This window comes from Platichthys flesus, chromosome 16, assembly GCF_949316205.1.
Source record: "Platichthys flesus chromosome 16, fPlaFle2.1, whole genome shotgun sequence".
Lineage (NCBI taxonomy): Eukaryota > Metazoa > Chordata > Actinopteri > Pleuronectiformes > Pleuronectidae > Platichthys > Platichthys flesus.
This window is the reverse complement of record NC_084960.1, coordinates 8812321-8840270: the sequence shown is the minus strand read 5'-3', so window position 1 is coordinate 8840270 and position 27950 is coordinate 8812321. Positions and strand designations below refer to the sequence as shown.

The 27950-nt window shown below is 40.6% G+C and overlaps 2 protein-coding genes across 2 annotated transcripts; one reads left to right on the top strand and one right to left on the bottom strand.

Moving 5' to 3' along the window:
* The first annotated feature begins 5716 nt into the window (after positions 1 to 5716).
* Positions 5717 to 6571, top strand: med9 (mediator complex subunit 9). The gene is made up of 2 exons (XM_062409040.1): positions 5717 to 5851; positions 6074 to 6571. The coding sequence occupies exons 1-2, from the start codon at positions 5772 to 5774 to the stop codon at positions 6291 to 6293; spliced, it is 300 nt and encodes a 99-aa protein (XP_062265024.1). The 5' UTR covers positions 5717 to 5771; the 3' UTR covers positions 6294 to 6571.
* Positions 6572 to 6886: 315 nt separating this feature from the next.
* On the bottom strand, positions 6887 to 8232 carry LOC133971612 (dexamethasone-induced Ras-related protein 1-like). The gene is made up of 2 exons (XM_062409038.1): positions 7866 to 8232; positions 6887 to 7753 (listed from the first exon to the last, which is right to left on the bottom strand). Exons 1-2 carry the CDS (start codon positions 8134 to 8136, stop codon positions 7230 to 7232), a joined length of 795 nt encoding a protein of 264 aa, XP_062265022.1. The 5' UTR covers positions 8137 to 8232; the 3' UTR covers positions 6887 to 7229.
* Positions 8233 to 27950: the final 19718 nt, after the last annotated feature.

Sequence of the window (27950 nt, the reverse complement as noted above, 5' to 3'; positions counted from 1 at the left end):
TCCAGGTATGTGGGTCTGCATTGCATGGTTCACTGCCCTGAATTAGAGTTTTGGTTTCACATGCAAAAACAAGCGCTTGTTTATGAGGGGATCTCAAAATGTTATTTCCTTGATTGTACACTTGGTGGCAGTATAAATCTACCCGTCTGATCAGATCAGATTTTGATCTCAATATGAAAGATGAAAGCTTTTTAGTTGTAATAATAATAAGATGAACCACCATTTAGTCGCCACTCTATAAGAATCGGCTCGACAAAACATAATGCATCCCCTTAATTTTTTAATGCAGCATCGTCCAGAGGAATCTCATAAAAATGACTAAATGACTTAAGAATCAATTAAATTGCCTGAGGTATATGTTCAAGATTAATAGTACAAATAAAACAGTTAAATATTAAATGTGACAAATAATTTGTTTAACTACTCAAAGATTTCAAGCATGTTTTTTCTTTTTATACACAAGCACACAGATTCCCATAAACTGAGTGCTCATGCGAATGCAGGGCCAACTGGCAGTAACTCCACGACTTGTTAAAAAGCATACGTGAATCCTTTGCAGCAATAACACCAGCTGTAATGTAGTTATGGCACGAAGAGGCCTTTTGAACCCCAGGAGATTTTAAGGCTCCGTGGAACTCAGCCCTGGCCTTCGAGGGAATTTTGACTGCCCTGGAAAGACCCCAATGACGATGAGCCGGGTCTGTGGTGGTAATCTAACAATCTAGAGTCAAATCAATTGCATGTTTCATTTAGTGAGTAGTAAAAGATTATTTTAACTAATTTGACGCTTTTACATAAAAATGTGAAAAACTGAAAAACTTTTTACACACTTGTCTGGTGAAAACATTCAAAATGAACTGCTTATGTTTGACAGATCAGTGACTCTACTTTAGAAAAGCGAAAATCTCTGTGTGCTTAAAGAGGTCCCATGAAAAAAAAGTTGTTCGTATGGGTTGGCATACTGACCACAACAGATATTTATTAAATCTATCAGTAGAATCTATTCAACCTATTCAAAGTTATGGGGGTTTTTTTCACATTGGAAATATCACCGTTTTTAACCACTTGCAACTTCAGTATCTCACAGTTATTAAATTGCATATGGAGACTGGTGCTAAGATTAGAGCGCAGATCATCAGGCAAGATATCAGCATCCGGCCGGCTCTGTACCAGAGATGCTGGGAGGTGGCACATCTGCTGGAAGCTGTCAACAGAGACGTCAGCACAGAAGCTCTGGGTGGGGCGAGGCCGGCCACTTGGGGAGTGCTATGTAGGGAATATACTGGAGCTGCCTGAAATTAACCTGAGCCTTATAGTTATCCAGAACTCCCTCGTCAGCCATAAATCCCAAGTTTACTCGGAGCTGCACATGAGATCATTTCCAGAAAGATGCAAGTGCGTCACAGCTTAAGTTCATACATAGGAAAATCAGTCCGGAGCCAGAGTTTATCAGAAACTATTGTGTCTTTGACCTTTCTCACTGAGTTCGCTCTTGCCTGATATTAACATGATGTTTGCTTGAAAATAGAGAGAGAAATATGAGAAGTATTAATAATGTCTTTGCTGAAAGTAAATATATAAGAAAATCCTTTCTAGTTCATTGATGGTGATCCATGGCAGAATAACTGCTTCATTATTAATTACATTACTCTTCAGACTGTGCAGAAGCTGCACAGGCTTAATGGGTTTGTTTGATAAAGTAAATAGTAGAGAGGTCATGTTGAAACACTTTAGACAGCTTTTACAATTACACTCAACATCTGTTAATATATGTGACATCTGTAAGCAGTCCGATTTGTCTTTCTTTTTGTCGAACAAAACTTTGGAAAAATAAAAAAGCTGTTAATAATCATAATTTATGACTGTGAAAACCCTTAAAAGTATAATTCCAACACTTTTTTATGTATTTAGAAAATTGACAAAGTTTATGGAACCAACTCTCGACTAGGGTGGCTTACATTGTTAAAGTTTAAATTGAGAATGACAAAACAGGATATATAATCAAAACCTAGATCTCATCAAACTTTTCATAATGTTATCTTTCGTGACAGAGCTCCACAGATTATATTTCATACAGCTAACCATGACAACATAATGACTGTTTAAATGTATGAATGATATCAGTGAGAATCATATTCAAACATGTATAATTAAGATATTACAAGGCTCAATGTGTCCACTATTTGTAATCCTGCTTTTTGATATCAATGTAGATACATATCGAATGTTCAACATCATATTTACATTTCTATCTAAGCAATGAGGTTCGCACGCTAGTTCATTTATCTTTCACAGAGTCAAAGGGACAAAGCAAATCATTCATCAGTGATTCTGACAAACATTGAGAGGCAGCAAGTCTCTTCCTGTTCCAGGGCTGGAAATGGGTCACAGTAACTCAGGATGCATTTTTATGAAACAAGAGTAACAAAGAAAAAAAATGTCAAACGTAACAAACTCCCATGTGCGCATACAAATCTGATACTTACCTGAGCAAGGAGCCGCTGTCATTTTACTCCATGACACAGCTGCAGCATTCTATTTTCATTCCAATTACAGTAACACTATGAATGATATTCTGGATGAGATTGATGGGTCACAAAATGACCCACTTTTACCGAATTAAGGTGTCTGAGCTTTCATCTTTGGTAACTTAATCCCCAACAAACTCAGATCTGGGTCACATATACTAGTTCTGTAGATTTCAGCCACTTGTAGCACTCAGTAAACTTGAGAACAGAATGATTGTTTCTGTGTCAATTAGGCCATCAACACTGTCACTCAGTCGGAGGTCTAACCACAGGATAAAAAATACCCAACAAACCTCACGTTTAAATTAGTGCTTAACTCTCACAAAAGCGTCTCCTAATGAGGTCTTTACCGGCTGCGTCACGGCAGTGGACTCTCCGCTGTGGTGGCTAATGAGAATGTGTCCCTACAGTATTTACCAGGTGTGGGGAGTATGTTGTGTGGAAAGCAGAGGGGATCAATGGTCGAACCCGTCCTCTGATGAGAACAAATAGCTCTGAGAATATGTAGGTCAGGGAGGATTAGAACAAACACCATAGCCTCTCAACAAGTGGAAGAGACCAGTAATGATTCCAGTGAGAAGATATGCAACTCAACAAATGCTATATTACCAATATCAACTGACTTAGCAACATAAAATTAGATGTTTATAATGTTGCTTATAGGAATAAGAGAAGGAGGGAGGCCGGTGGATTGGAGAGGCCTCATATCACAGGATACTGGGTCAATGCAACAGGAGGAAAAAATGGACCAGACCAAATTTATATTGTCTTTCCTTACTTGCATTGTGGTGATACCAACTTAGAGATATGCAACTGCGATTGAGATAATCGGAGGCAATTGGCCGTTGCCTAGAAATATAGTGTATGAAGCTGTGGTGATGCTGAGCATTGTCCATAGCTTGCTAGGTTTCCCCTTTTATTCTGTATCATTAATCTAATTACGACATGAGGCAGCCAAGTGTGCAGACAAGTAAGAGGGATACACACAAATAACCTTAATGCAACACGTCACTGATCCATAAAACACAAATCAAGAGAGATTCATCGTCAGTCTATCAGACCAGAGTCGTGTCATTGGGCCCACATATATTTACACAGGTTGCCATGTTTCACTCTACATGAATGCCACGTAGGGTCACACAGCACGTACAGATGCTTAAGGTTGCTAAGTAGTGGGGTGAGGAGTTTTTATTTCTGCTCATTGCAGGTCAGGCTTGTTTGATCTGTGTATGTCTGTGGCCTCATTCTGGGGGAATATAGGCCATCAGGGATATGACGGAAAAGGTTTGGGAAACAGCCTTGACGTCTACATAAATGGCAGGATATCTAACAGCTCGCAAACTGGGGTATATCTATATATACTCACACACATATTAGCACACACATATATATATATATATATATATATATATTTGGCCTTTCAAAAGATATATATAGTTATACTATCATGACATAATAGGCCTTGTGAGAAACTATCATTAAAATTATTTTTGTGTGGATGACCCCCAAAAAGTGACGAAAAGTTGAAACAAGGGTGAAGGGAGGAAATAAAAGTGAAATGAAAATTAACCAAGTACGAACCCTCAAATATTGTGCTCAACAATTCTGACGTGTACTGTTCTTGAGTATTTCCATTTACTGCTTCAGAGATTTATTCATTATACTATATTATATTACTTTTATTTATTCAAAAGGGAAAATGTACATTACAAACAAGGAGACAGAGAACAAACAACCGACAAATGGATAAGAAACTTACATAAATACTCTATTATAAATGTATTTCATAGCTTCAGTTAGGCCACTGCTAACTTTGCCAATTCAGAATTTGAAAACACATACGATACGAATTATGATGCATTGTTATTAAGTCAATAAAATCTGTTGTAAATGACAACATAAAATAAAAGCTAATTTTCCCATGCTACTTTGTCTATAGGGTTTTCATGTTGTGTTTTATTTACATTGTATATATTGGTTTATTTTTGTCGTGCAGTGGTTAAACCAGTGCACTGGTTAAACCAGTACACATCAAATTGCCCTTGAAGGATAATAAAGTTTTTCTTTTATGGACAAATTTAGTTAATCACAAGCTGCACAAACCAAGCAAGAGCAGCAGAGGAACCCAAGAGCCAGCAGGGGGCAGCCCCAGGACATCACATGGAAACAAGCAGCAGCAGACTGCTTTGAAATAATTAGTGAGGCCTCACCTGGTCTGTGCATGAAGGTTGGAAACTACTGGGTTATTCTCTAACAATAGGTTTTTAAAGTATGTTAAATCATCCATTATCTAAAATCCAAAAATATAAAGTAACTTTTAAGTAATGTAAAATATCCAGTAAGGTAGAAAATACTTTACTACATCTTCTTAATGTGTCCGTCTTCTTAATGTGCTTAGTTTTTAGTGGGAATGTGTAGGCAGTGTGACCTAGTCGGTAGAGTGGTCATTCTCTAACAAGAAGGTTGCCGGTTCAATCCTCACTCTTCCCCATCTGCATGCTGAAGTGTCCCTAGCAAGATACTGAACCCCTACAATTGGCAGGACTTTAACCACCTTTTCATTGCACAATATCTTGCACTATTTAAATTCAAATAAATAAAATAAGAATATAAAATAAATGATAAATAAATTAACCGTTGAGCCATTTTACCACGTCCATTGAAAATTCCTCCAGAATACGTTCATTTTCACCACTTACTACTTTTCTGCAAATTTTTGTAAGAATTTGAGCATGTTCAAGCCCTCAAAAAGCCAATTAATTTGCCTAAAAAATAATAAAAATAATCCTCACAATTTCAATAGGGCCTCACTGTCTGTAAGTGCCTGTCAGTGCCGGTCCTAATAATCTTGTTTAAATCTAAATCAAGCTTGAACAATTTGAGCACAGTCTTAAAATTAGATGAAATAAATTTACCAACACAGGAATTTAAATTGTTCTTTTTATATAACTAAAAATTAACGTTTAGTGATATTGTAAAGTGGTGTGTCTTATTTTCTACACGGCACAAAATAAATTAAAAGTATATTATTGATACCTTTTTAGCGGGTTCATTTAATTGGTTGACTCAGTAACTATCATTTGTATTTTTCAATTGGGTCATTCAAATAATGGTTGTGCATTACACGGAGTTAATTAATCTTATTAATGTTTATTTTAATCTTCAGGGGCGTTTTTCTGTGTATTGACGTCAGCAACTGGTACGTGACGTCGATTGTCTGCGCCGCGAGTAAGCAGCGTCGCGATGGCGGCGGCTCAGCAGAAGGTGGAGAAAGAAGACGAGGATTGCTCCTTGTTGCCTTTAGTTCATGACATTATCAAATGGTAAGATGGCAGACATGTGTTGTTATTAACTGTCGCTTCACTGCCCTGTGCTAACTCGTTTACCTGCGTTCACTGCAGTGTCCGAGCTTGTTGGTGTGCTAGCTGAAGCTAACGTTAGCTGCTAACAGTCAGAAACAACATGAAAATGTAGATTCGTCCTCAAATTAAAACACGCTGGGTCTGCGTGTGATGTTTAACCCAGCCGTGTCATTGTCTTGTCAGCATGGACAAGGACAGCCCGGACGTCCATCAGGAGCTAGCCAAGCTGAAGACGAAGATCCAGGAGGCTCGGGAGCAGATCTCCAACATGCCCGGGATCGACTGCAGCCCGGGGGAGCAGCAGCAGCAGCTCACCACGCTGCGGGAGCAGGTCCGCACCAAGAACCAGCTGCTGCAGAAATACAAGAGTCTGTGCATGTTTGACGTGCCCAAGGCATCGTGACACTGGAGACCGATCCCCGCGGTGCAGGAGGAACATCTTTCCCACTGCAGATAAGAGACTGGATGGACGTTAAAAAGGAAGAGGGACGGATTCTTCTTCTCTCTCAGTTGCAGTGAACAGTCTTTTTCCAGACATTGTTCTCTCTATTCAAATTTGTTTATCTATACTAAATATGCACATTAGTTCTTCGACTTTGTATACAGGTAGTTTTTCATTGTGTAAATTTCTGATCTACCAACTCTCATATTTTGTAATAAAATTAGTTCATTAAGATCTAACTGGCTTAAATCTCGTGCCTTGACCTATTCTGACTTATTTTAGATATAGAAACTCACAGCGATTCTTTATGTTTGATGGTTTAAGAAAAGATGTGAGTGAAAGGGCTTTCAACTGTAGTGAGTGGGCTACGGGTCCCTAATGGACTCTCGGTTCAGCAGTTGTTTGTGTATGAAGTGGCAGGAAGAGGAATAATACTTTCCAGCAGAGGCAGGCTGCAGTAACGTGTGCATTTAAGCCTGTGCCCTGTTTTAGAGCAACTTTAGTGTGATGTGTGTGAAAGAAAGGAGGAGGGGGTAACAGACTATGAAAGTAACAAGGTTTTAATTTTCTGCAAAAATTGACAGACATAATAAATATACATTCAGAGTCAAATTTGTTCATAATGCAACAAACATCCAGAGTTTGAAAAAAAATTAGCTAAAATGTAAACGTTTTTTTCTTTCTGAAGTGTTCCATTGGCAAACTCTTTTACAGCATTTCGGTTTGAGCGTCAACACACAGCGGCGAGCTGAGCCACCGGCCCCACGCGCCTCAGCTCAGGTTGGATCGCAGCAGGCATCAGGAGCCACAGTTTATTGTCTTCAGAGCTCTGTACTCTGTCTCTTGGCTCTTTCAAGTCTCGAAGAAAAGTCTCTTGCACAGGGACGGAAACCACTGTCAGCAGATGACGCAGCCCTTCTCTTTGGCCTGACCTCCTCCCACTGCCTTCTCCTTGATGTACATCAGGTCACTATGCACGCTGGGTCTCCGCGCGAACGGCGCCACGATCCCGTATGCGTTCTCATCTTTGCACTTCTTGTTCCGGGAGGACTTTCTGTGGAGGATGTCGCAGTACTGTAGGGAAACCTTGCTGTGGCGGTCGGGGCTCATTTCGAGGGGCAGCTTCGCCATTGTAAAGAGAGTCTGAAACATTTGGTCCACGTTGGTGTTCTTCTTGGCCGAGATCTCAAAGTAGGCGCAGTGCTCGTCCCCGTTCACCAGGCGCTCGATCTCCTCCTCCTGCACCTCCCGGTACATGTCTTTGTCGCACTTGTTGCCGCAGATCACCAGCGGGACGTCCACGTTCTCCTTGGTTTTGTTTCTCAGGCAAGACTTGGTCTCATAGATCTGTCTCTTCAGGCGCTGCACCTCCTCGAAGGACTCCCTGTTGTCCAGGCTGAACACCAGGATGAACACATCACCTGGGAAACACAAAGAGAAAAACAAATTTAGTATAAAATCATTGTAATTGAATTTGAACCAAACTCTGCAGGGATCAGCGTGACATGAGGCGCAAAGTGGTTTCAAACTCACCAGTGAGAATTGAAAGCCTCCTAATGGCAGGGAAGGGGTGATTTCCAGATGTATCCAAAATGTCCAGCTGGTAAACTTCTCCCCGGATGCTGTAGAATTTCCTGTGGAAATCCTCAATGGTCGGCGTGTACTGATCATCGAACCTCGCGTTCAGAAATCGAGAGATGATGGCCGTCTTCCCAACTTTGGTGGAGCCCAGGATCACCATCCTGTGGCAGTTCTTGGCCGGTATGTCGAACTCGTTCTCGGATGGAGACATTTTCTTAATCATGCTTGCAGCTGCTGCAAAACCCCGTGCACGCTGGTTTAGATTGTGGGGGTGGTGTTTTAAATCCTTTGGAGTGATGTGAAGGTTCAGTCCCACCGATCTGCGAGTTCGCTCTGGAGCTGGAGGAGCTCATGCTGGCCTTTTATGGGGCGAGTGAACCGCCCCCCCCCCCCCCTCATGCGTCACGCGTCATGCTCCATCCATGGCGAAGCGGCAGAAGGACCCGAAATCAGTGTTACTATGGTGGGTTTTTTTTTTTGTGCGTCAGATGTGCCCAGCCCCCCCGTCAGCACAATACGGGGAAGATGCGGGTCTGATTTTACACATGATAACTTCATTGTTTGATACATTTCAACATCATATTGTCATGCTTAATTACATATGAACTGCCAACAAACATGATCTGAACGTTAAAACCCTTAAATGTGCTGCAGGTAGATTATATCAGCATGCACACATAGTTGCTTGCATTGTATGCATTAGTCATTATGCATTAGTTGCAATATAGTTTGTTGGACAATATATGAGTAAACGTCTTACGTGCATGTACCCAGTTTGACCTATTTGGGGTTGTATCGTTGTAGAGGTGCAGGCAGCTGAAGCAGCAGTCGAAAAAGGAGCCTTTTTTGACTCCTCAGGGACCAGTATTTAGAAAATAGAGTTTCTCTGAGGAGTTGGTGTGTGTGTGAGGAGAACAGAGGGGGGCGCAGTGGTGCACGCCCGCACGCACACCAGCACGCCAGGCATTGTACTGGGGACAAAGAATCTGCATGTTGTTTAACATGCACCAGTGTCAACCTGTTACAACTACACTATTATAAATAACCCATCAGTGTATAATAACTGTAAACATGTATTTACTTAATAATAGTCTACTTTCATCCAGGGCAGACAAATAAACATTAGTTCCCCAGAAAAAATAAAGAAATCCAGAGAAGATGAATAAACAATAAGTAGTTTCCTAAAACCCCAGCTCAGATAATCAGGCGTGAGTTGTCAGATAAATAAGAAACAGTTCAATTGGGCACCCTGTTTTCATGGTCTTTTAACAGATAAGGAGGCTATTTTCTTCCCTTGTTTACTTGTAAGTCCTAAAAATAAACAGATCGTTACAATATCAGGTCACTGAGGAGTGAGCAACAATGTACAAATGTCATAATGAAAAAATACAACTGCAAGTGAAAAGGTTGTAACAACTGACTGGGGGCCATACAATCCCATTCGTATTGACTTTCTCACAGGTGTTAATTGCAGGACCCCAACGGATGGTCTAAAGATAGTCTTCATGGTTGTGACTCACAATCTGCTCATCCACTTTGCCACCTTAACCGTTTGTCACCTTCCACTTTAACTGCTCACCTGTGTGTAAAGAAAGAGATGATCATTTTATGAACAATGAATGCTTCTTGTGAATTTTTCAGCCTCCACTGTAACCATTCATTGTTCACTCGTTTTTATTTGTGATGGCCACTTCACCTGGCCTCCACTGAGCCCTGTTTTAAATATATATATGTTGGCCACATAACCACATTATGACAGACAACACTTCATTTTTCCCGTCATATTAAGTTATAACTTCACTGGAGTAGCTACTTGATTTCTGTTTAAATGTCAAGAGGTTGAGTTGACAACCTTGTATCATCACTGGATGAGGGGGTTAAGACGTACCTTATTTTGCTCCCTCTCTTTCTTCTTTTATCTCTAATGCTTTGCTTGAACTCTGCTTTAAATAACCATACAAATCATATTTCACACAATGTCCACCACAGCTGTAAAAAGTGCCAGCTTTTCGTATTTACCTTGATTTCATGTGAAACCTAAAACCTTGCAGCATGGATGACCGTTCTAATCCCCCTATGGGCCATCGAGGCTGAAATCAGATAGGTGTACTTAAGCCTGGTTGTTCAAGTCTTGGGCGATGGGTTTGTGTAACCATGTAGGAGGGAACAGGCAGCAACAGGACACGTGCAGAATGGCTTGTCCAGTTCTGTCATAACACTTCACATCATAACATGATGGAGGGAGGACCATAAATATTCTCGTCCATAGGGGAAAGCATCTTTATCAATCTGTGATGTGCATTACAGATTCTGGATCAGTCTGGATGTTTTTAGTAATTACTCACGATTGCTATTTATATTCTGATCACAGAATCAAACTGTTATTCTTAGATGCATTGGTCAAGTGCAGAGCAGATTCAAGCAACTTATGCCCAAAGAGGTTGTACAGTGCATTTACAAATTTAAAAAACATATGCGACTTTCTGGTTAAAATGGTTATTTGACCGATTAGCCAAGAACAGGTCAGGGCAACAGCCCAGCTGACAGAGTTGCTATATTTGTTTGGCCAGGGGAGAGAAACAACATCAACATTTACAGGACTCGAACCTCGAGGACAAGTCCACAAACCGTGGCTGCTCACCTGAGAACTGGCTAAGGGTCAGTCTCAGACGGAGCAGACACATAAGGCACAGTACAATTTGTCCTTCAGGCATCTTTGTCTGAACCTTGTCTGGGACCATGTCTGTAGCCTTGCTTGCTTTCACTGCACCTCTGCAGATTCACTGTCCTGGCAACGGGACCCTGGAGCAGAGTGAACAGATCAGCTGCAGCCGGCTCAGGCAAGGGGCAATCACACAGACTAATTTCCTTCTCAGTCGTGTTTAGCTTTATCAATCAGTAAATGCGGATATGAAAATATGTTCTGTTGATGTGATGGATCCAGTGGCAATTAACCCTCATCTTCGGGGGGGAGCACCAAAGCCACGTTTTGTTGTGACGGAACCAGTCCTGCAAAAAAAGATGAAATAGGTCCAAGGATGGTTTTTGATCCTTATTTTTTACCTAAATTATAAAGGTACATCAACCTGTAGAGAAAAGTCCGTAAGGAAATAGTTTTCCAACGCCGACTGTCTGATTCCACAAACAGCAGTGGCCTAGTTGGTATGGAAGTACCTGCGTACAATAGGAATCTGATAACAGGTAGAACTGTTACATTTTGGGCATCGTGTCATCAGCCCCCTCTCAACCATCCCCCGTCCCTTGAGATGGTGGCTCCCACATGAACAGCCATGTGTGAGAAACATGCTCGACACGTTATCAGTCAGAGAGAAGTCGAATTAGCATTCAGTGTGTGCGTGGGGACGTGTAGAGCTATTCCACATTGACTTGCACGGCTCTACACGGGTCTGGGGTCGTGTGTGCTCCACGTCACGGAGGCGATGTGGACGTGAGGTAACGTCAGTGCAGTAGCGTTTCCTCACAGCAAGGCCAAGAGATTCGGTTGATCAAGCCGTGTGTGAGATGGTGAATTTCTCACTGCCCCCATGTCCTTTCCCAGTTATTCTACTATAGTTTGCCTCAGGTAGTATTAAATACCTCTAAAGCCATTGTTATGTTTGTATTTTCATAAACTCTTGCTCAATATATTAGGAAAAACTTAATACAGAGCAGATATGAATACTGTCCTTGTGTGGCTTGATTCGCTTTAACTTCCATCGCTGTGCAGTTGCAACCAAACTTTGTGACACATGCACAATCAGTTCCAAGCCGACTCGCTAGCAGTGTGCGTTTTCTTCTTCATACTTCATTTGCCCGAGAAGGGACAGCAGAGACGTACAAATCGAAGATGCAACGTCTCGGTACCTTGAACAAAATAAGGAATTTAATATTGTAGGAACCATTTTTGATGATGTAAGTACAAGTCAGCAAAAGGCATAACATAGGTTTAATAATTTTAATGAAGAAAAAATTGTCACATATTAAAAGTTTTGATGGTCCAGAGTAAATTCAGAATCATGCCCAATGTCAACAAACTTGTGCAACTGATGGCCGGCTATGGGACAATGTGCACGTACCCTTTCATGATACTTTTCTTAAAATACAATTCGTAAGAACTGAGTTCCCCAAGGGCTTTTTTACATTCGCTGAATATTTTGTGTTCTTGCTTGGTATAAACACCAGATGTGGTAAACTGTGGAAAAGCGTCAAAGTCGATTTTGTTCCTTTTTCCGTTCATGATTTCACGCTCTTACAGAGGGACAGCCTTCAGAGGTCTGTGCTCATGTGATTTGTTTACATGGCTCACTCTGTTTGCAGTGAACTGCAAGAAAGTGTAGTTGGCTGGGTTTACAGGAACAAACAGGAAAACCAAACTGAGAAATTTGGTTCTCCAGGTGCCTTTCTTGGCAAATCCGATGTTCAGTTAAAAACGATAAGATCGGTCAGTATGGAAAGAGCAGTCTTGATGAACCCGATCCTCGTGGCGTAAGAGAGGCTACCTGATCTCGTAGGCCAAGGGAAAGAGGAGCCACGCTGGGTTTACATGGCGTGAGACCCGGGGCTGTTGCGTGTCAGGCCGGGACATCTTGCAGGGAAACTGATGAATGAAGCATGAGCCGGCGGTTTCCAATACAAAGGCGTCAGGTGCTCAGAGCCAATCAGAGTGCTGGCCTCAGTCCAGGTTTATCTTGCTGACCACCTGAATGTTTTGATAAACGGACCAATCTGTCAACTCCGTGATTATCTGTGACATGCAACCTGATGTCGGATTCCCGGCGTGACATGCAACACAAGCCACAGATAACAAGTTGACTGATTAAATGGCAAACACGCACCATTTGAAACCTTCCTTTTTTGCTATGTTCTGTCCCTGACCTGTTCTACTGAGCATGTTGGGTAAAAATGTTATCTCGCTATTAGGAAACGGACACAGCAGATTATTATGTTTGATCCATCAGCGCAATTACAGCCTTTTGAGAGACGATGAAGAACTGAACAGGTTGTTCGAACTGTGTTTTTTCAGAATTTCAGCCTCTCTGCATTATCAGAAATGATTTGACATTTGATGATTACCTTGCATACACTCACCAGACCGTGGTTCAGAGGGTTCTCCCCGACTGACCGGACGGACCTGACATCTTCAGGACACACGGTTATTTTCTAAATGGGAGGAAGTGCAATGAATAAACAGACAACTGCATCTGCTCGTGTGGACCTGAGTTCACCTCACAATGCTGGAGGGATGTGTGTCCAGCATGGACGCAGAGAGAAAACTGATATTTGTACTATTCATGTAGATGTTCAACAGAGTCTTTCTACCATCTTCTCTGCAGTTCCCCTCAGCTCTATGGAAAGTATCTGCATGTTTTTAAGATCAGTTTGTGGCAGGTTTGCTGGTTTGCATCAGTCTCGTGGATCCTTCTTCTTTTTTTGTCATCTGTTTAGAAAATAATTTACAAGGTTGTACATCTTATATGATATTTGTATTTAATGTCAAACAACTTACATTCATAAGATTGTAAGTTAAAGACCAGTTTATTCTGTTAGATGCTGAAATGTATAAAGTTGAGTTCAAGTGATATTTTACCATATTTTAAATATATATAATTACATGGTTAATACATCATGTTAATATATAATGAGTAGATGCAGTGTAAGGAAGTATAATTTCTTTCCAGTCGTTGTGTAGAACCCAAATCTCTGAGAGAGAAAGTGGTTTGAAGGTTAAATGTACAGTTTTGCACAAGGATTCTGCCCCCTTATCTGGATCTACATCAAAAATGTATAGAGGTTCTTTCCCTGACTCGTACTGCATCGTTCGACAAGGTTTGGTAATGGTAAATTGTGTGGTCATCCGCCCTGGCAGTACTTTTTGTGTACCAACAAACAAACAGACAGGGGTGTAAACATGAGCTCCTTTGTGGAGGTGATAATCCCCAAATATAAACCCTTGGTGAAGATGACCAAAATGACAAGAAAAGTGTGATGGCAACCCAGGTTTTATAACACATAGTTATGTTGTATAAAGAAAATAATTAGCCAGGTGAATTATTATGTGAAATGCCCTATTACACCATTTCCCCCACAGACAAGGCCTCAATTTGTTCAAGCATCTGTCCCTGAGACAGGTTGGTAATAAATATAAGACAAAAATAACAGTTCAAATGTCGGTTTTAAGCACCTTTCATTCAGGACCAGCGTGTTAGGTGTTACAAAATATCACTGGATTCTTGTGGGCCTGTACAATGAAAAGAACCTTTGGGAAAATTAGGTGCTAATTCTTTCCATGGCCTATTGTGTTACCTCACTGAGCAGCTCACTACCAGTGAGTGATCTTATAAATGCTTAACCTTAGACGTCAGTGAGCTGCAGCGTTTACGCAATGCTTACAGCTTCACGCAGAGACAAAAATGAGGGGGAGGAAAGGAAGGAGAGAAGGTAGCGAGTGAATTTATGTTTTAAACTCCACCTCACACACGCCCCTTTAATACCAAATATTAATGATGTCAGCTGAACTCCCCTCCAGGCTGTTATATCAGCGTTTGAAGTCCCCTCGCCAGCACATATTACATGAGCAGCTACACGACGCTGGTGGATGTGACATCAGCACCAGGTGGTGTGTGTGAAATACTCCACGCAACACTCAAATGTTTCTAGCAGGTCGTGGCTCATATACGTTCCAGGTAGAAAGAAATGTTCAATTTCTGTGTGAGGAAGGTCTGGGCCCCGTTCACAGGTGCAGACTGCGATGACACCAAGTCGACAGCGAGTTCACACCCAAATTGCGCTCCCTCTAACGTTGAATAAATTAACTGCAGGTCTACGGAGGTTGTGCGTCAGGACCGCATCACACAATTCACCGGTATATTGCACACATTGTCGTGATCAATCGCACTACAATCCAATTGGTTGCTCACTGTATCCAACATTGCATTTGCATCGATAAACTGAAGAATACATGAAGAGATATCAGATATCACATTTTGGAAATATGTGATTAAAATTGTATTACACTTGATGTCACTTGCCGATCAATGTATTGTTGAATTTTGAAAAATATCACAATTCCTATAATAATCGCACTGATACCTGACTTTAAGATTAAGTTGTAGCTGGGTCTGTGAAAAAACATATTATTTCTTCAATATTCATAAAATTGAAAATTAAAAAATCATTGTTCCTTTTTTTCGGTGTTTGTCAAGGGTTGAAAAAAGTGATTCAGCCCCTGTTAATGAACCCCGATGTATCAGGGTGCCTCTCTGTGTTCAGCCCTTGTCACAGTTTTTTGAGTGTAAACAGGAAACTATCACATGGCTTTCAAATCACTCATGCAGCTCACAGTTACAAACATGCACTCACACATACACCTCACACATTCTAAAAATGAAATAGCATTCTAAAAATGAAAAAGCATTGAATGGCAAACATTCATGAGACTCATTAAATGGGCAGTGATTATTGAATGTTGCAGTTTTTCACAAGAACAACGGCACATGTTGCCATCATAGAAAAGTTGCATGTCTGATTAAAGTGTAGGAAAAGGCATATGTCAATGTGAAACATTTCTCAAATTTCATAATGACGTATCAGAAGTGGATGTTACAAAAACCAACGGTAGACTTTTACAATAAAGAAAATGAAATGAGAGGAGAGGAGAGGAGAGGAGAGGAGAGGAGAGGAGAGGAGAGGAGAAGAGATAAGATGAAATCAAAAGAGAAGAGTTGAGTATCTCAAGTCCTTCCCATTTCAATCTTGCACTGTCCTATGAATCAGGCCCCAAAATATCTTATGAATACCTTATTTCTAAATAGAAATAATATGTAGAACATCAATAGACAAGTACAGTGTATAATACAATTGTATACATATGCTACATATTGTTATACATTTGCAATGTGCAAAGAAAAACGTGTTTAATCGTACATTTATATTTTATGTACCTCAATAGCAGCAATAAAAAGATTGGTAATTTTCCATTGAAGAGACATTTTTCTGCATCGGGATCTCCTAAAAAAATCAAGCATAGGCATAAACCCTTATTTGGAAACGCATGAACGGATCGATACAAACAAGTGAGTTCACTGGCTGCAGACCCCAGGAAACTCGTCCTCAGGTCTTGGTTGCGAGCAGCCAATTAGGTCTCAGGGAGAAAAGCTCTTCTCCTGCTGTTCACAGCCAGACTCCTCAGGCTTGTACCTGCCTCTGTGCCACAGGCATCAAATATAGAGGTTAGCCTCAAAGATAGGCTTTGATGATTTATAAAGCGCCCACTGATGATTCAATAATACCAATTTATGCATCTTAAAAATATGACTGAGGACAATTAAAAGCAAGTTCATTAGACTGAAATTGTAATCCATGCTATAATACATTTCCACTCCCTGAAAGAAAAGGATCTGTTTTAATCAACCGTCCCAAACAGATTGTGCAATGTAACATCTTTGGGCCGAACAGGGTTAAAGAAATAAAAATTTAATGAAATCTGCTGCCTGTGTGTCATCAACTGCTGCATCAATCTGCCTGCAGATCTTGTGCTCCACCTTAACCTCATGCACAGCGTCCCGAGAACACCCAATACTATTATATCTTGTTTGTTTGTTTACAAGTGTCCGTACCATTTAGCTTTCGAGCAGAGGACACATGGTGGACTGCACATTGCCTGAAGCCCCAAACGCCAACCACCTCTTAAAGTCTCCATTTCTACCTTGCAACAGTTTTGTGATGTCACAATACTGCGGTAACGCTACTGCTCCATATTACTAAAATCTAAATACAGACACAGAGGAATAAGAAAGCTTCTGACGTCACAAAGAAGGGGAGGTGCGATGACACATTGTCCTGGAACAGAAAGGAAAACCTGCAACATGAACAGCCTGGACAACAGGGACAGGGAACATTCTTCTATTTATAGTGCTGGGCCACTGACTAGACTCTGAACAGCTGGGCAGAGGGATGTTCAGGTGAGTAATGGAAGATACCTGAGGGAGGTGGAGACTGAATCGTGACCGTAAAACATTTCATTCAGACCAAGACCTACTTGGAAATGAGGATTGTGGGTAGTGTAGTATGTCTCCTTGATATTGTGAAGAAAACATGTGTTTCTTGGAACGCAGTTGATATCTAACACAGAATCATGGCTTCTACTGGATCATATTACAATTGATTTAGAGTAATTATGAGAGGAGCAAGGAGAAAGCTGGGAGACTTTGTGCAGTGACAAATCCACGCAGGACAGAAGTCTTAGACTCATAAAGCTGCTTTTTGGATTCCTCTTAGAAACTGAACCGTAACCTTAATCACAGGTGTATAATAATAAAAAGTACGACAGAGGTTCTCTGACCTTAAATAATTAATTATTGTAAACCCAAGGATCTTTCCCAAATTCTTCCAAAAACATTATTTGTCTTTACATAGGGAAAAACAACCAGATCATTTTTTCTTTTATTATTGATTCCTTATTTTTTACCTCAAAATGAAATTGAACAGACCAATTACCCCACTGATTCATTTTTCAACCAAACACTACTCTCCAGCAGTGGAGATGTAATGTATTCCACAATTTCTGGTGATTGAATTAAAGTTCATGCAAGAGGGGAGCAGAATGAAATGTTCTTGCCCCTAGTTTCACTCAGAGAGAAAAAACATTCATGGCCGGGCAGCTGTGAGGAGGACAGATGAGTGTAGTTTCTGTTATGAAAGTAGCATTGAGGATCACATGTGCTAAATTGCCTGGCCAGGGTTGTCTGTGTTCATAGGACGTTTTCACAGAGTTCACGGGGTATAAACATCGGTTAGTATTTCCATGAAACAGTCTGCCTGGGTCAATTCAGATAAAAAGAATCTTAATGACTGTGATGGCCCATGAATACACTGCAATTATAAATGAGAACTTTATAACTATTTTCCTAGAGACACTGGTCCACTTCTAACCACTGATCAGATAAGTGATACCAGTCAGTGAAAATAATGGTGAGTGCGGGCAAAGGATAGGAGAGCATAGAGCCAACTGATAAAAACACCTGGTGGTCTCGGCCTGTCTGCCTCTCTGAGTCAAATATTAATAAGATGTTCACAAATGATTTGACAGCATGCAGTTGTATATCACTTTCTTTTTACATGTAAAAGTGAGTCTGTAAAACCAACAAATTCTCACAAATTCAAGTATGTGAATGTACAATAAAGGTTTACAGCTGTGGAATATTTTGAGTAACTTTGAAAACTATTAACACAAACACATATGATTTGTATAGTTAAGACGAATTGCAGCTGAAGATACATTTCGCCTCACAGCAGGAAGGACCTTGTTTTCGAACCTGCCAGCTGGAGAGCGGGGAGGCCCTTCATGTGGAGTTTGCTTCTTCTTCTCTTGCCTAAGTTGTTTTTCTCCAAGTTCACATTTGAAACCAGTTTTTGATCTAAAACCTGGACATGGTTGGTTGTTTGTTTCTGGACGGACAGGCGACCCGTCTGTATGCCACGTCATACCCAATGTCAGCTGTGATTGGCTCCAGCCCGCCCTACCAATGTGAGCACAAATTCACACAGTATAGATGTATTTGGGGCAGGAGACGGAGGAGCAGCAGTGAGGGTGCAGGTGCTTTCAAAGGTTAGGAGGTGTGGGAAATCAAAATGATCCAATTCTCCATGTGGAAATGCCCAAAATAGAATTTCCTCTCACTTCGGAGGGCGAATTCTTGGATCATGTGACAAAAAGGGGGGAAAACAAGGCCGTACAATCTGTGTGTCACCGCGTTACTGGAGCTCTTGGGGGCCCAAACATCCATTACCCACAGCAGGAGCACACAATGGGCTGACTGAATGACGGACCGGGTCGATACTGGCTCCTTGTTAGCCTAGCCACTGCACTAAGCTAATTATTTATAATTGGCCCTGAGTGCAGCTGGGACCCCGGGCATGAACTTTATGGAGGAACCGATGATTGGTAATGTGAGACTGGAGGCGGGGGGGAACAGGTAGGGAACATATACGGCAGATGTACATCACACACGAACCCGGGCAGCATCGGATCTGTATGAACTCATACACATGCAGATACTGAACTGTGGTGCTCTCTCCCCTGAAGCCATGGGGCATTTCAGTTCACTCTGCCCCATCGTAGCTTATGTGTTCAGATTATCCCTTATGCCTTAATTTGACCAACCATGGTTATGAAGCATGATAGTGATCAACATCCCAGATGAGCAGCATTGTGCTTCGAGCGTTTCTCTGACCTCGGGGAACCTGGCTACTTAAGCCCTACCAAGAACAAAGTGTGCTGGTTAGTATCTGACTTCACTGAGTATTACCCGGGAATACCTTGTTGTTGCTGCCAGACGGAGGATTGTATTGCTTTGCTTTAAAACCTGATTTTTTTTTTATTCTTTGGCTGTGAGGAGCTGCAGGGGTCAACTTAACTAGGTGTAGTGTCCAACACCTTCGAGTAGAAAAACCAAGCTTATTAAAACACATTATAGGTATAAGTGGTAAGTGGATGTTTTTATGGAGATCAGGCAAGGACACAATGAAGTCTAGTCAAGATTCTTTTGATCTTGTGGAATATTTCACATGTGTTGTGGCCTTTAAAGGAGTGAGAGTTTAATGGCTCTGAGGTAGTAATGCCGTTTTTTACACTCTTTTACACACGCCTCTGTTGTTGTCTTCATGATATACCTCTTTGGGCGACAAGGTCAAAAGTCACAGTGTCCTAAATGCAGAACTACAAAGAGTTTAAAAGCATGGTTCCTTGATGTGACTAATTTTCAGCCGGAGAAAGTAACCACTGGCAGCTATCGTAGATTTGAATCTTAAGGTCATCTTGAAGTTCTTGTAATTAGATCTCAGCTGTAAAATAAAAAGTATATTTCCAACAGAATCAAAAATGCTCAGGGCCAATTGATAATTAGCTTCACAGTCACCTTTCGAACAAGACTGATCCCAGAAGACAAATCCAAATGAGGTTAATCTGCTTTGTTTGCTAGAAATCAATGCAAAGCTCTGTCAGAGGAATATATTATCCTTCATAGATAAACAGATAAACAATTTAAATCTCATGTCATTCCTTGTGAAAAAAAAAATACAGTTCATAGAATCTCTCAATGAGGATCAGTTCCTTCTCCTCCTCTCTTGAATTAGTATGTTCTTGCACGGAAAAGCTAATTTTCAGGGCAAACTTTTGTCCGCACAATTTGTCCCGTGAAATTACACAATGTCCATCATTTGTCACAAGAACACTGGATACAGATGTCGGCAGAGTGCCATGTGATGTGAGGCAGATGGTGCCTCTGAATAATCTAGTGTTCCCTCGCTGCGTTGAGAGCTGCAACCTTGTTGACTCTCTCACATTCAGTATGTATGGATGGTCAGGGGGTCGATTTTATGGTCAAGAGCAGCATTAATGGCCATTGTCACTGTATACGGCAAAGAACACCCCTCCAGCAGTCCAATTGCGCAATGACACTTGTTTCTCGGTATATAAGGGCCAAATGCTATATAATGGTGAAGAGGTGGCATGAGCCAATTCAGTGTTTTTGAGTCACGGCAGCAACAGTTGGTTTGTGTTGCTTGGTAACGGCGGGGAAAACATATTTGTGGATTATATTAAGTGATGCAGCGATATTGAGAGGGTGACAGAGAGAGAGAGAGAGAGAGAGCAAGAGAGAGAGAGGAGATGGGGTTTAATGATACACTTAATCGGGATTAGCATGGCTATTCTATGGTGGTTAATCAAAACTGCGTGGTTGCACGCCTCCAGCCGCTTTCATTTATCATGCATTTTCTCGGAGCCTTTGAAGATCAAAGAGTCTGTGACATTTTGTTTGCCTGCTTAATAGTATCCCAGTGGCAAGAGGATGACATAACTATTCAATTCAAGATCAGTCCCTTCAGCAAAATCAAACCATTCTCATGAAAACATAGTTATTTTTAGTTTTCGCTTTAAAAGTTATTATTCTTTGTCAGTGTGTGTGTTACTCATTAATCTCTTGGAAGTGTGTGGACTGTATGCACACCTGAATGAGTACTGTACCCAGACATTCACACTTTCATAAGCATACTGTGAGAACACACACTGTACTTTCATATTTTGTGTGTCCTCGGTAGCTTTGCTCTCACAGTCTGCTGGCCATGAATGGAAACTCTTTTCAGGGACTGTCTGTACGCAGGCACAGACAGGAAACCAAAATGGCCCTGTACTTAAAAAAAAAATGAATGTCAACTGGAGCTGGAGTTGAACCTTTGCACTCAGTCATGTTGACAGCCTGCAGATGTGGAGCTGTTCTGCCACTGACCAGGTTCCACACATGACTCGGCATGCTGCAAATAAGACAAATTATCAGCAGTCACAGTTGAGACATGCACAAACACAGTGCTGTTGCTACCTATAAAGTAATGAGAACTAGAGCTGCAAGATCCTCAAAATTAATAAACAAAACATGTTCATGTCTGAGTTTTCTGGTATGATCCCCCCATTGAAAGAACAACATCATTTATCTTTAACTTTCAAAAGCTACTACTAACTAACCACTGTTGAAAAAAGAAAACTCTGGTTAATTTTGTGGAGAGTAATCATGTGGATTTAAGAAAGTACAAGTACAATTTAAAGAATGATAATTACCATCAAAAAAACAATAGGAAAATAGTATTTGACAGTGCTTTTTCTATATTAAAATCTGATGTTACTACAATGTCTGAAACTTACATGGTTTTGGACAACTAATGTTGTAATTCAATAACTGTGCCATCTTAACACTTTGTTGTTGTTTGTATTTACTCATCATTCAAGTACTCTTTCTACTGTTTCTAGATGTTTTGAAGTACGAATTTTATAATGACTCCTCTGGGACACAACAAGTAATAACACTTAAGATTAAAGTTTTAGTATCGTACTGCACACCGGTGGGTTTCTATGTCATTAATCTTACTAATTTTGTATAATAAAATATATTTAATTGGTTTATACCCCCTCACACCTTCCTCCCTCTGCACCAACCGTCTTATATTATTATGATCATTCATCTAAAGAGCAGAACAGACATCTGTGCAAACACTTATAACACAAATGCATTTGTACCAGATATCCATCAGCCTCCCGCTGTATGGGATCAGATGCATGTGACAAAGTTAAAGCGTGTTCTTTTATGTACGTACAAGATGTACCGATTAGCGGCCCTGGGTCCTGGATCCATAATGAGCTGTGATTATGTCATATACATTCAGTGAGATCTCGACTTAATCATGCTAATGACATGTGAAGACACTCTCCCCGACCGCAAACTGTGTTTTTAGCTTTTATCCTCCGGGGCTTAAATGAATACCACCAGTACACGGTACCAGTAGGGTTTTATCTGCATGGTGTGATGACAACAAAGGGGGAGAACGTGATAGGTTGCATTGGTTGATTTGGTTGTGTGACTAAAATAAGTCACAGACTGTGTGGGTTGAACGGCAATGAAGAAACGGATGCAGTAGTATAGTGCTCCAGAATATTCGAATATTTGAAATATATAGTACAATGTATTTGTTGTACAATTAAATGACGACAAAAGTTTGTTGTGACATGAAAACAACAACAAAATTACATTTTGAGAAAGATGAAGATATGAGATCACATGTAAAGAATATTTTTGTTTTTTTGTGGGTTCTTTCAGGCCATCTCTTAGAAAAACAGAAAATTGACCACTAACTCTGAAATCTCCATTATTTTCTTTAATTTATTCATGACCCAGCTTCTAATTTTGTCCCATTTACAAATAAAAACAAATAGCACTGTCCAAACTATTTATATGCACGAGAGCACAGCGTTTTTGTTTTGTCATTGACATTAACAAGGACTAAATAGGACAATGCAGTGGCTGGAACATAAGCAGGGAGCAGACAGCCCTGAACATGGAGTTTATGTTCTATCTCAGTCCAGCTGGAGACAAGGACACACCTGCCATGGCAGAGACCTCCAGTGGACTATATTCTGTTGTTGGACTCAGTGATCCTCATATAGAAAAGTTGACTTGTGCTGTGAACAGCTGGCTGAATGTACCACTATCATTTAACACAATAAACACAGAGCAGGATCTGGTTATTATTATTGCATCACGCCTCTGTGTCACTGATTGCACCAGTCTGTCAAGGCAGGATAATGTAAGGAGCAACATTTAAAGATCTAATGTGTAGCAATACTTCATTAAAATGCCGGAAAAGGATAATACCTGATTTGTCTATTTTGTTGACTTGTGTACGGACATTATCCAAAGTGACCTGTGGCTTTAGCCATCTCAGAACTTCCAGGGCAGACAACGTACTTTAACACACCTCTTCTGTGAATAGGATTTGTTTGCATCAGGAAAATGCAATTGTGTAAATATTGTAATGAACCATTACATAATGTGCTCCGGACTAAAGATCCAGATCCAGGTTGAACAGACTGCATGTGTCTCTCGTTATTCCACAAATTAGCAGCGTAATGAAAAAGAGCAGAACATTCTCCGAGGATCTTAGCACGGCCTGGACAGAAAGAAGAATCTGTGGTGGGAAAGGTTAGGAGGAGAGGACACCCAGGTCTGGCTAACACACACACACCCACACACCCACTGGACAAGCTGTTCTCTCTCCTGACTGAGCAGACACTCTGGTGTTGTGCTCATCTTTACACCTTTCTGATTCCAGTTTCAACCAGAAAAAAACACACACACCGAGAGAGGGGGGGGGGGGGCGGGGGGGGGGGGGGGGGGGGGATGGACGACTCCACTCACTGTTCTTGTTTGCATTTAGCACAGGCGAAAAAAATGTCCTTTGTCCTTTATTCATGCATAGGGGGAAAACTGTGATCTGTCCCCCGCACTGCACAGTCAGACCTCTTTTAATCCCCGGCAGTAATATGTGGACAGGTAACATCTTGGGCTGCGTTGTTCCTGTTGCTCCCATTAGGCAGGGGAAGAGAGTGTGATTGAGCAGAATGATAAAACCCCCTTGTCTGTGTATGAGAACAGGTCTGTCCTCTGCCAGTGCTGGACACACTGAGTAATCCTGTTGAAGTGTAGATGAGTTAATGGTGGGTGGCATTTTTTAGAAAATACACAGTCTTTGTTCCTCAAAGACAGTTCTGTCCATCTATCTATCTATCTATCTATCTATCTATCTATCTATCTATCTATCTATCTATCTATCTGTCTGTCTGTCTCTCTCTTTCTCTATCTATCTATCTATATATGTATTTATCTGTCTGTCAATCTATCTGTCTGTCTGTCTGTCTGTCTATCTATCTATCTATCTATCTATCTATCTATCTATCTATCTGTCTGTCTGTCTATCTATCTATCTATCTATCTATCTCATTGGATAGTCATTATCATTTTTTCATACATTTCATAATATCACTTATCACATGATATCATACGATGGGTAATAAGCAGTGGTTAGATACATTTAGTATGTATCTATACTCTACTGAAGTAGATTTATTTTCAGGTACTTTTCACTTTTATTCTAAAAACATATATCAGCAATTTCAAAATCGTTCCACCGGTCCAATCAGATTGTGCAGGGATCATTAGACCCTGCGCCTTGCAGCAGCAGCTTTACTGTTGAAGAAGAAACATAAGATTCACGAGAGGCTGAGAATCAAACACAATGATGCAGATCAGGCTACACCCAAAAAGTACTTTTCAAAACTGTTTATATAATTAAAATCAAGGACTTAGGTTTTCTCAAGTCTGATTTTTGTTGACCATGGCTCCGAAAGTCAATCATCTGGACAAAATGTAGTTGTATTCCCACCAAGCAAAAAAAACTGTGTATGTCAAGCTGAATTATTCAAGCATAAACAGAGTTCAGACATTTTCTGAGAAAACCGTATTCCAGGGATCGTCTGTTCGTTTTAGATAAAGGAAATTTACACAGTGCTCTGAATGATTTATATACTTTAGAAAAATAAAATTACCTCTCTGCTAAACTCACGTCAGCCTTCTGATGCATCATGAACCTGTTGTTGATAGAGGTAAAGGTGAAATACCGCATAGTTCAAATAATGGCAGAGGTTTTGCCATAAAGAGCATTTTAGAAACACATTCAAACTCTATACTGCTAATAATAAACAAGCTGTAACTGATCTATTTGAGATTTCATAGCATAAATATGATACATTTGCGTCAGCTGACTTGAGAAAAGAGTGTCGCCACCACGGTCATCACTTGATTTAGAGAACGTCTTGTTCTGATGTTCCTCGGAATATTGCTTGCTGTTGTTCTTGCTGCTTCTGCTCATGAGCCATTATGTGCACAGTTTAACATAATTTAACATAATCTCAGTGGGTAATCACTCAAGATGTTTATCTACAAGAACCGGATGTTTTTATTTACCATCAGTGTGACCGATATACTCACAAATACAAACGTGATTTTACGCTGAACAGCCAAATATATATATTTATTCACCTGAGGTTTTGACATAGTGGCTGTCTTTTTACTGTTTTTTTTTTTAGTTGCGGTAACTAAAAATGTACCTGTACAAACGCTGCCATCTTGCACTGATGTCGTCATTTGCAGCCTGTGCAGTAAGGGGCTGCTGTATCACAAGAATCATTGCGTTTCACCCTGATTTTTACAGCATCAAACACATAATTGAGGCCAATCAACCACCTTTGATACACATCACTGGGATAAGAACTCACACATTTAGTAATTTAACTTTTTATTTCGATGCATGCCCCTCTGCAAACATAGAGGAGGAGCTGTTCATGACCTAAACTGCACCTTCAGCCACCAGGGGGCTTTCAAAACAATTTGGCTTCCCTTATGTTGATGTCATGTCGTCCGTTGTTAGATACAGTCTGTGCTTCAGCCAAGTGACTGCAGGGATCCATCGACAATGATACGTTGCACGGCAAAGACTACCACCAGTCATTTGAATCACCCAACTGTAATTCACGTAGGGTCTACTGTATGTGTAATGCTGTCAGACAGTATGGAGGTGTGCTTAGGAAGAAGGCAATAACCACAAAGAAAAGAAAAACATGAGCTTTAGCATCAGTTTGTTTGTGTTTATGTGTTAAACACAAACAAATTAAATGTTGCTGCTAATTTTGACTCGGTTAAGTTAGTAATTTAGTTCATGCAGCTGTAATATTCGTTTACAGCTATCCACCGTCACCATATTGACTGAGATAGCAAGCTCATCCACTTAGGCTGGAGGAAAGCACACCATCTACTGACCACAAATGTGACTGACACAAACACACACACACACACACACTTGTGCACTTACAGTTTTTCTCCATTGCTTTGGCTCATTTCACGAAACAGAAATGACATTCTCAGAGCTCTAAGTGCAATTGGCAAAATAGCCCATATGTTTCAGCACAACTACATAGATCACCTTCAAAAGGTCATATCTCACCCAAAACAGTTAACTCAAGTTTCAAAACCAAATCATTTTCTCATATAAATAGTCAGTGCCCCCAATAGGAAAATTTCCTTCTCGATTGCTGTGGCTCATCTCTCAGAAAAAGCAGGACATTCTCAAAGCTTTAAATACGTTTGCCAAAAAAACATCGATGGTTCAGCAAATCTCCATAGCACACCTGCAAAAGGTCATATCTCTCCCAAAACAGCCAACTCATCAGTCAAAACTAAATCCTTTTCTCATACAAATAGTCAGTGCCCCCAAAATGAAAAGTCCCTTTGGCATTGTTTAAACACTACAGGTCAAAATGTTTAGGTGTTTTGTCAGTATGGCAGTGGACCATAGAAATATCCCTCATGTGCACATTTCAATCTTGGCCCAGTCCTTGAATGGTCACTGAATGGTTACAGTAGATGTTTTATTTCCAGAATATTATGTGTATCAAACAGAAAAAAGATTTATTCAAGGTTTCACATAAAATATGTTTATTGAACTCATACTGCCATGGAAATTGTTACACTAATTGCCATACATCATGCTTACAGTAACAGAAAATGTGTACAGCACAATATACTGTCAAACAATAAGCACATCAAAACTAAAATTTGGTATAGTGAGATACTATGAGATACTTTTGAAGGTGATCATGTAGTGGTGCTGAACCATATGGGCTACTTTGCCAAATGCACTTAGAGCTCTGAGAATGTCATTTCTGTTTTTGTGAAATGAGCCAAAGCAATTGAGAAGAACTGTAAACTTACTGTGTGATTGGTGATCAGACGTGTGAAACTCAACCTTGATTACTAAAGTTCTAGTTGCACCTGAAAATGAAGCCGATGATCAAAGATATCCTTATTACAGTATATACCATGATGTTTTTCATGGTATTATGTGCCTGTACGATTTTGACAGTGGAGTGAACTATTGTGCAGGTGATGATGTTCACAATGAAATTATGCCAACATGTTCTGCAGAGAACGACCACTTGACTGAGAAGCGACAGTCAGTTTTGACCAGCAATATATATTCAATTGGTAATTGGGCTAACTGAAGGCAATTGTACCTAACCGTTTGCAAAGGTGGGCTAAATCATTTGAAATTTGTGCAAGCTGTTGGAAATTGTACTTGTCATTGCAAGGATGTGCAAATACATCTGCAATTTGATTAAAGGAATGAGATATTCCAATCTGTTGTGAACAAGTGCTCAGTGGTTTGGAGGTTTGCACGTGTTGTTTTGAGAATGTCATTTCTGTTTCGTGAAATGAGCCACAGCAATGGAGAAAAACTGTAAATCTGCATTTGTCACAGTTAGAAGTAGCACATCGGAATCCTCATCATTTCAACAAGGAGGTGGCGGAGTCATGTTTTGGGCCGGAATCATGGAGAGAGAGCTGGTAGGCCCCTTCAGGGTCCCTGACGGTGTGAAAATGACCTCGGCAAAGTTTCTGACTGACCACTTTCTTCCGTGGTACAAAAAGAAGAACCGTGCCTTCCGAAGCAAAATCATATTCATGCATGACAATTCACCATCTCATGCTGCAAAGAATGCCTCTGGGGTATTGGCTGCTATGGGCATAAAAGGAGAGCAACTCATGGTGTGGCCCCCATCTTCCCCTGACCTTAACCCTGACTGGCTGTGCATTACTA

Excerpts from the sequence above, each read along its gene's own strand:
- LOC133971612 (XM_062409038.1), bottom strand. The coding sequence starts at position 8,136 with ATGATTAAGAAAATGTCTCCATCCGAGAACGAGTTCGACATACCGGCC. Across the intron at positions 7,754-7,865 it reads GAGGCTTTCAATTCTCACTG|GTGATGTGTTCATCCTGGTG; the intron begins GTGAGTTTGAAA and ends TGTGTTTCCCAG.
- med9 (XM_062409040.1), top strand. The coding sequence starts at position 5,772 with ATGGCGGCGGCTCAGCAGAAGGTGGAGAAAGAAGACGAGGATTGCTCC. Across the intron at positions 5,852-6,073 it reads GTTCATGACATTATCAAATG|CATGGACAAGGACAGCCCGG; the intron begins GTAAGATGGCAG and ends TTGTCTTGTCAG.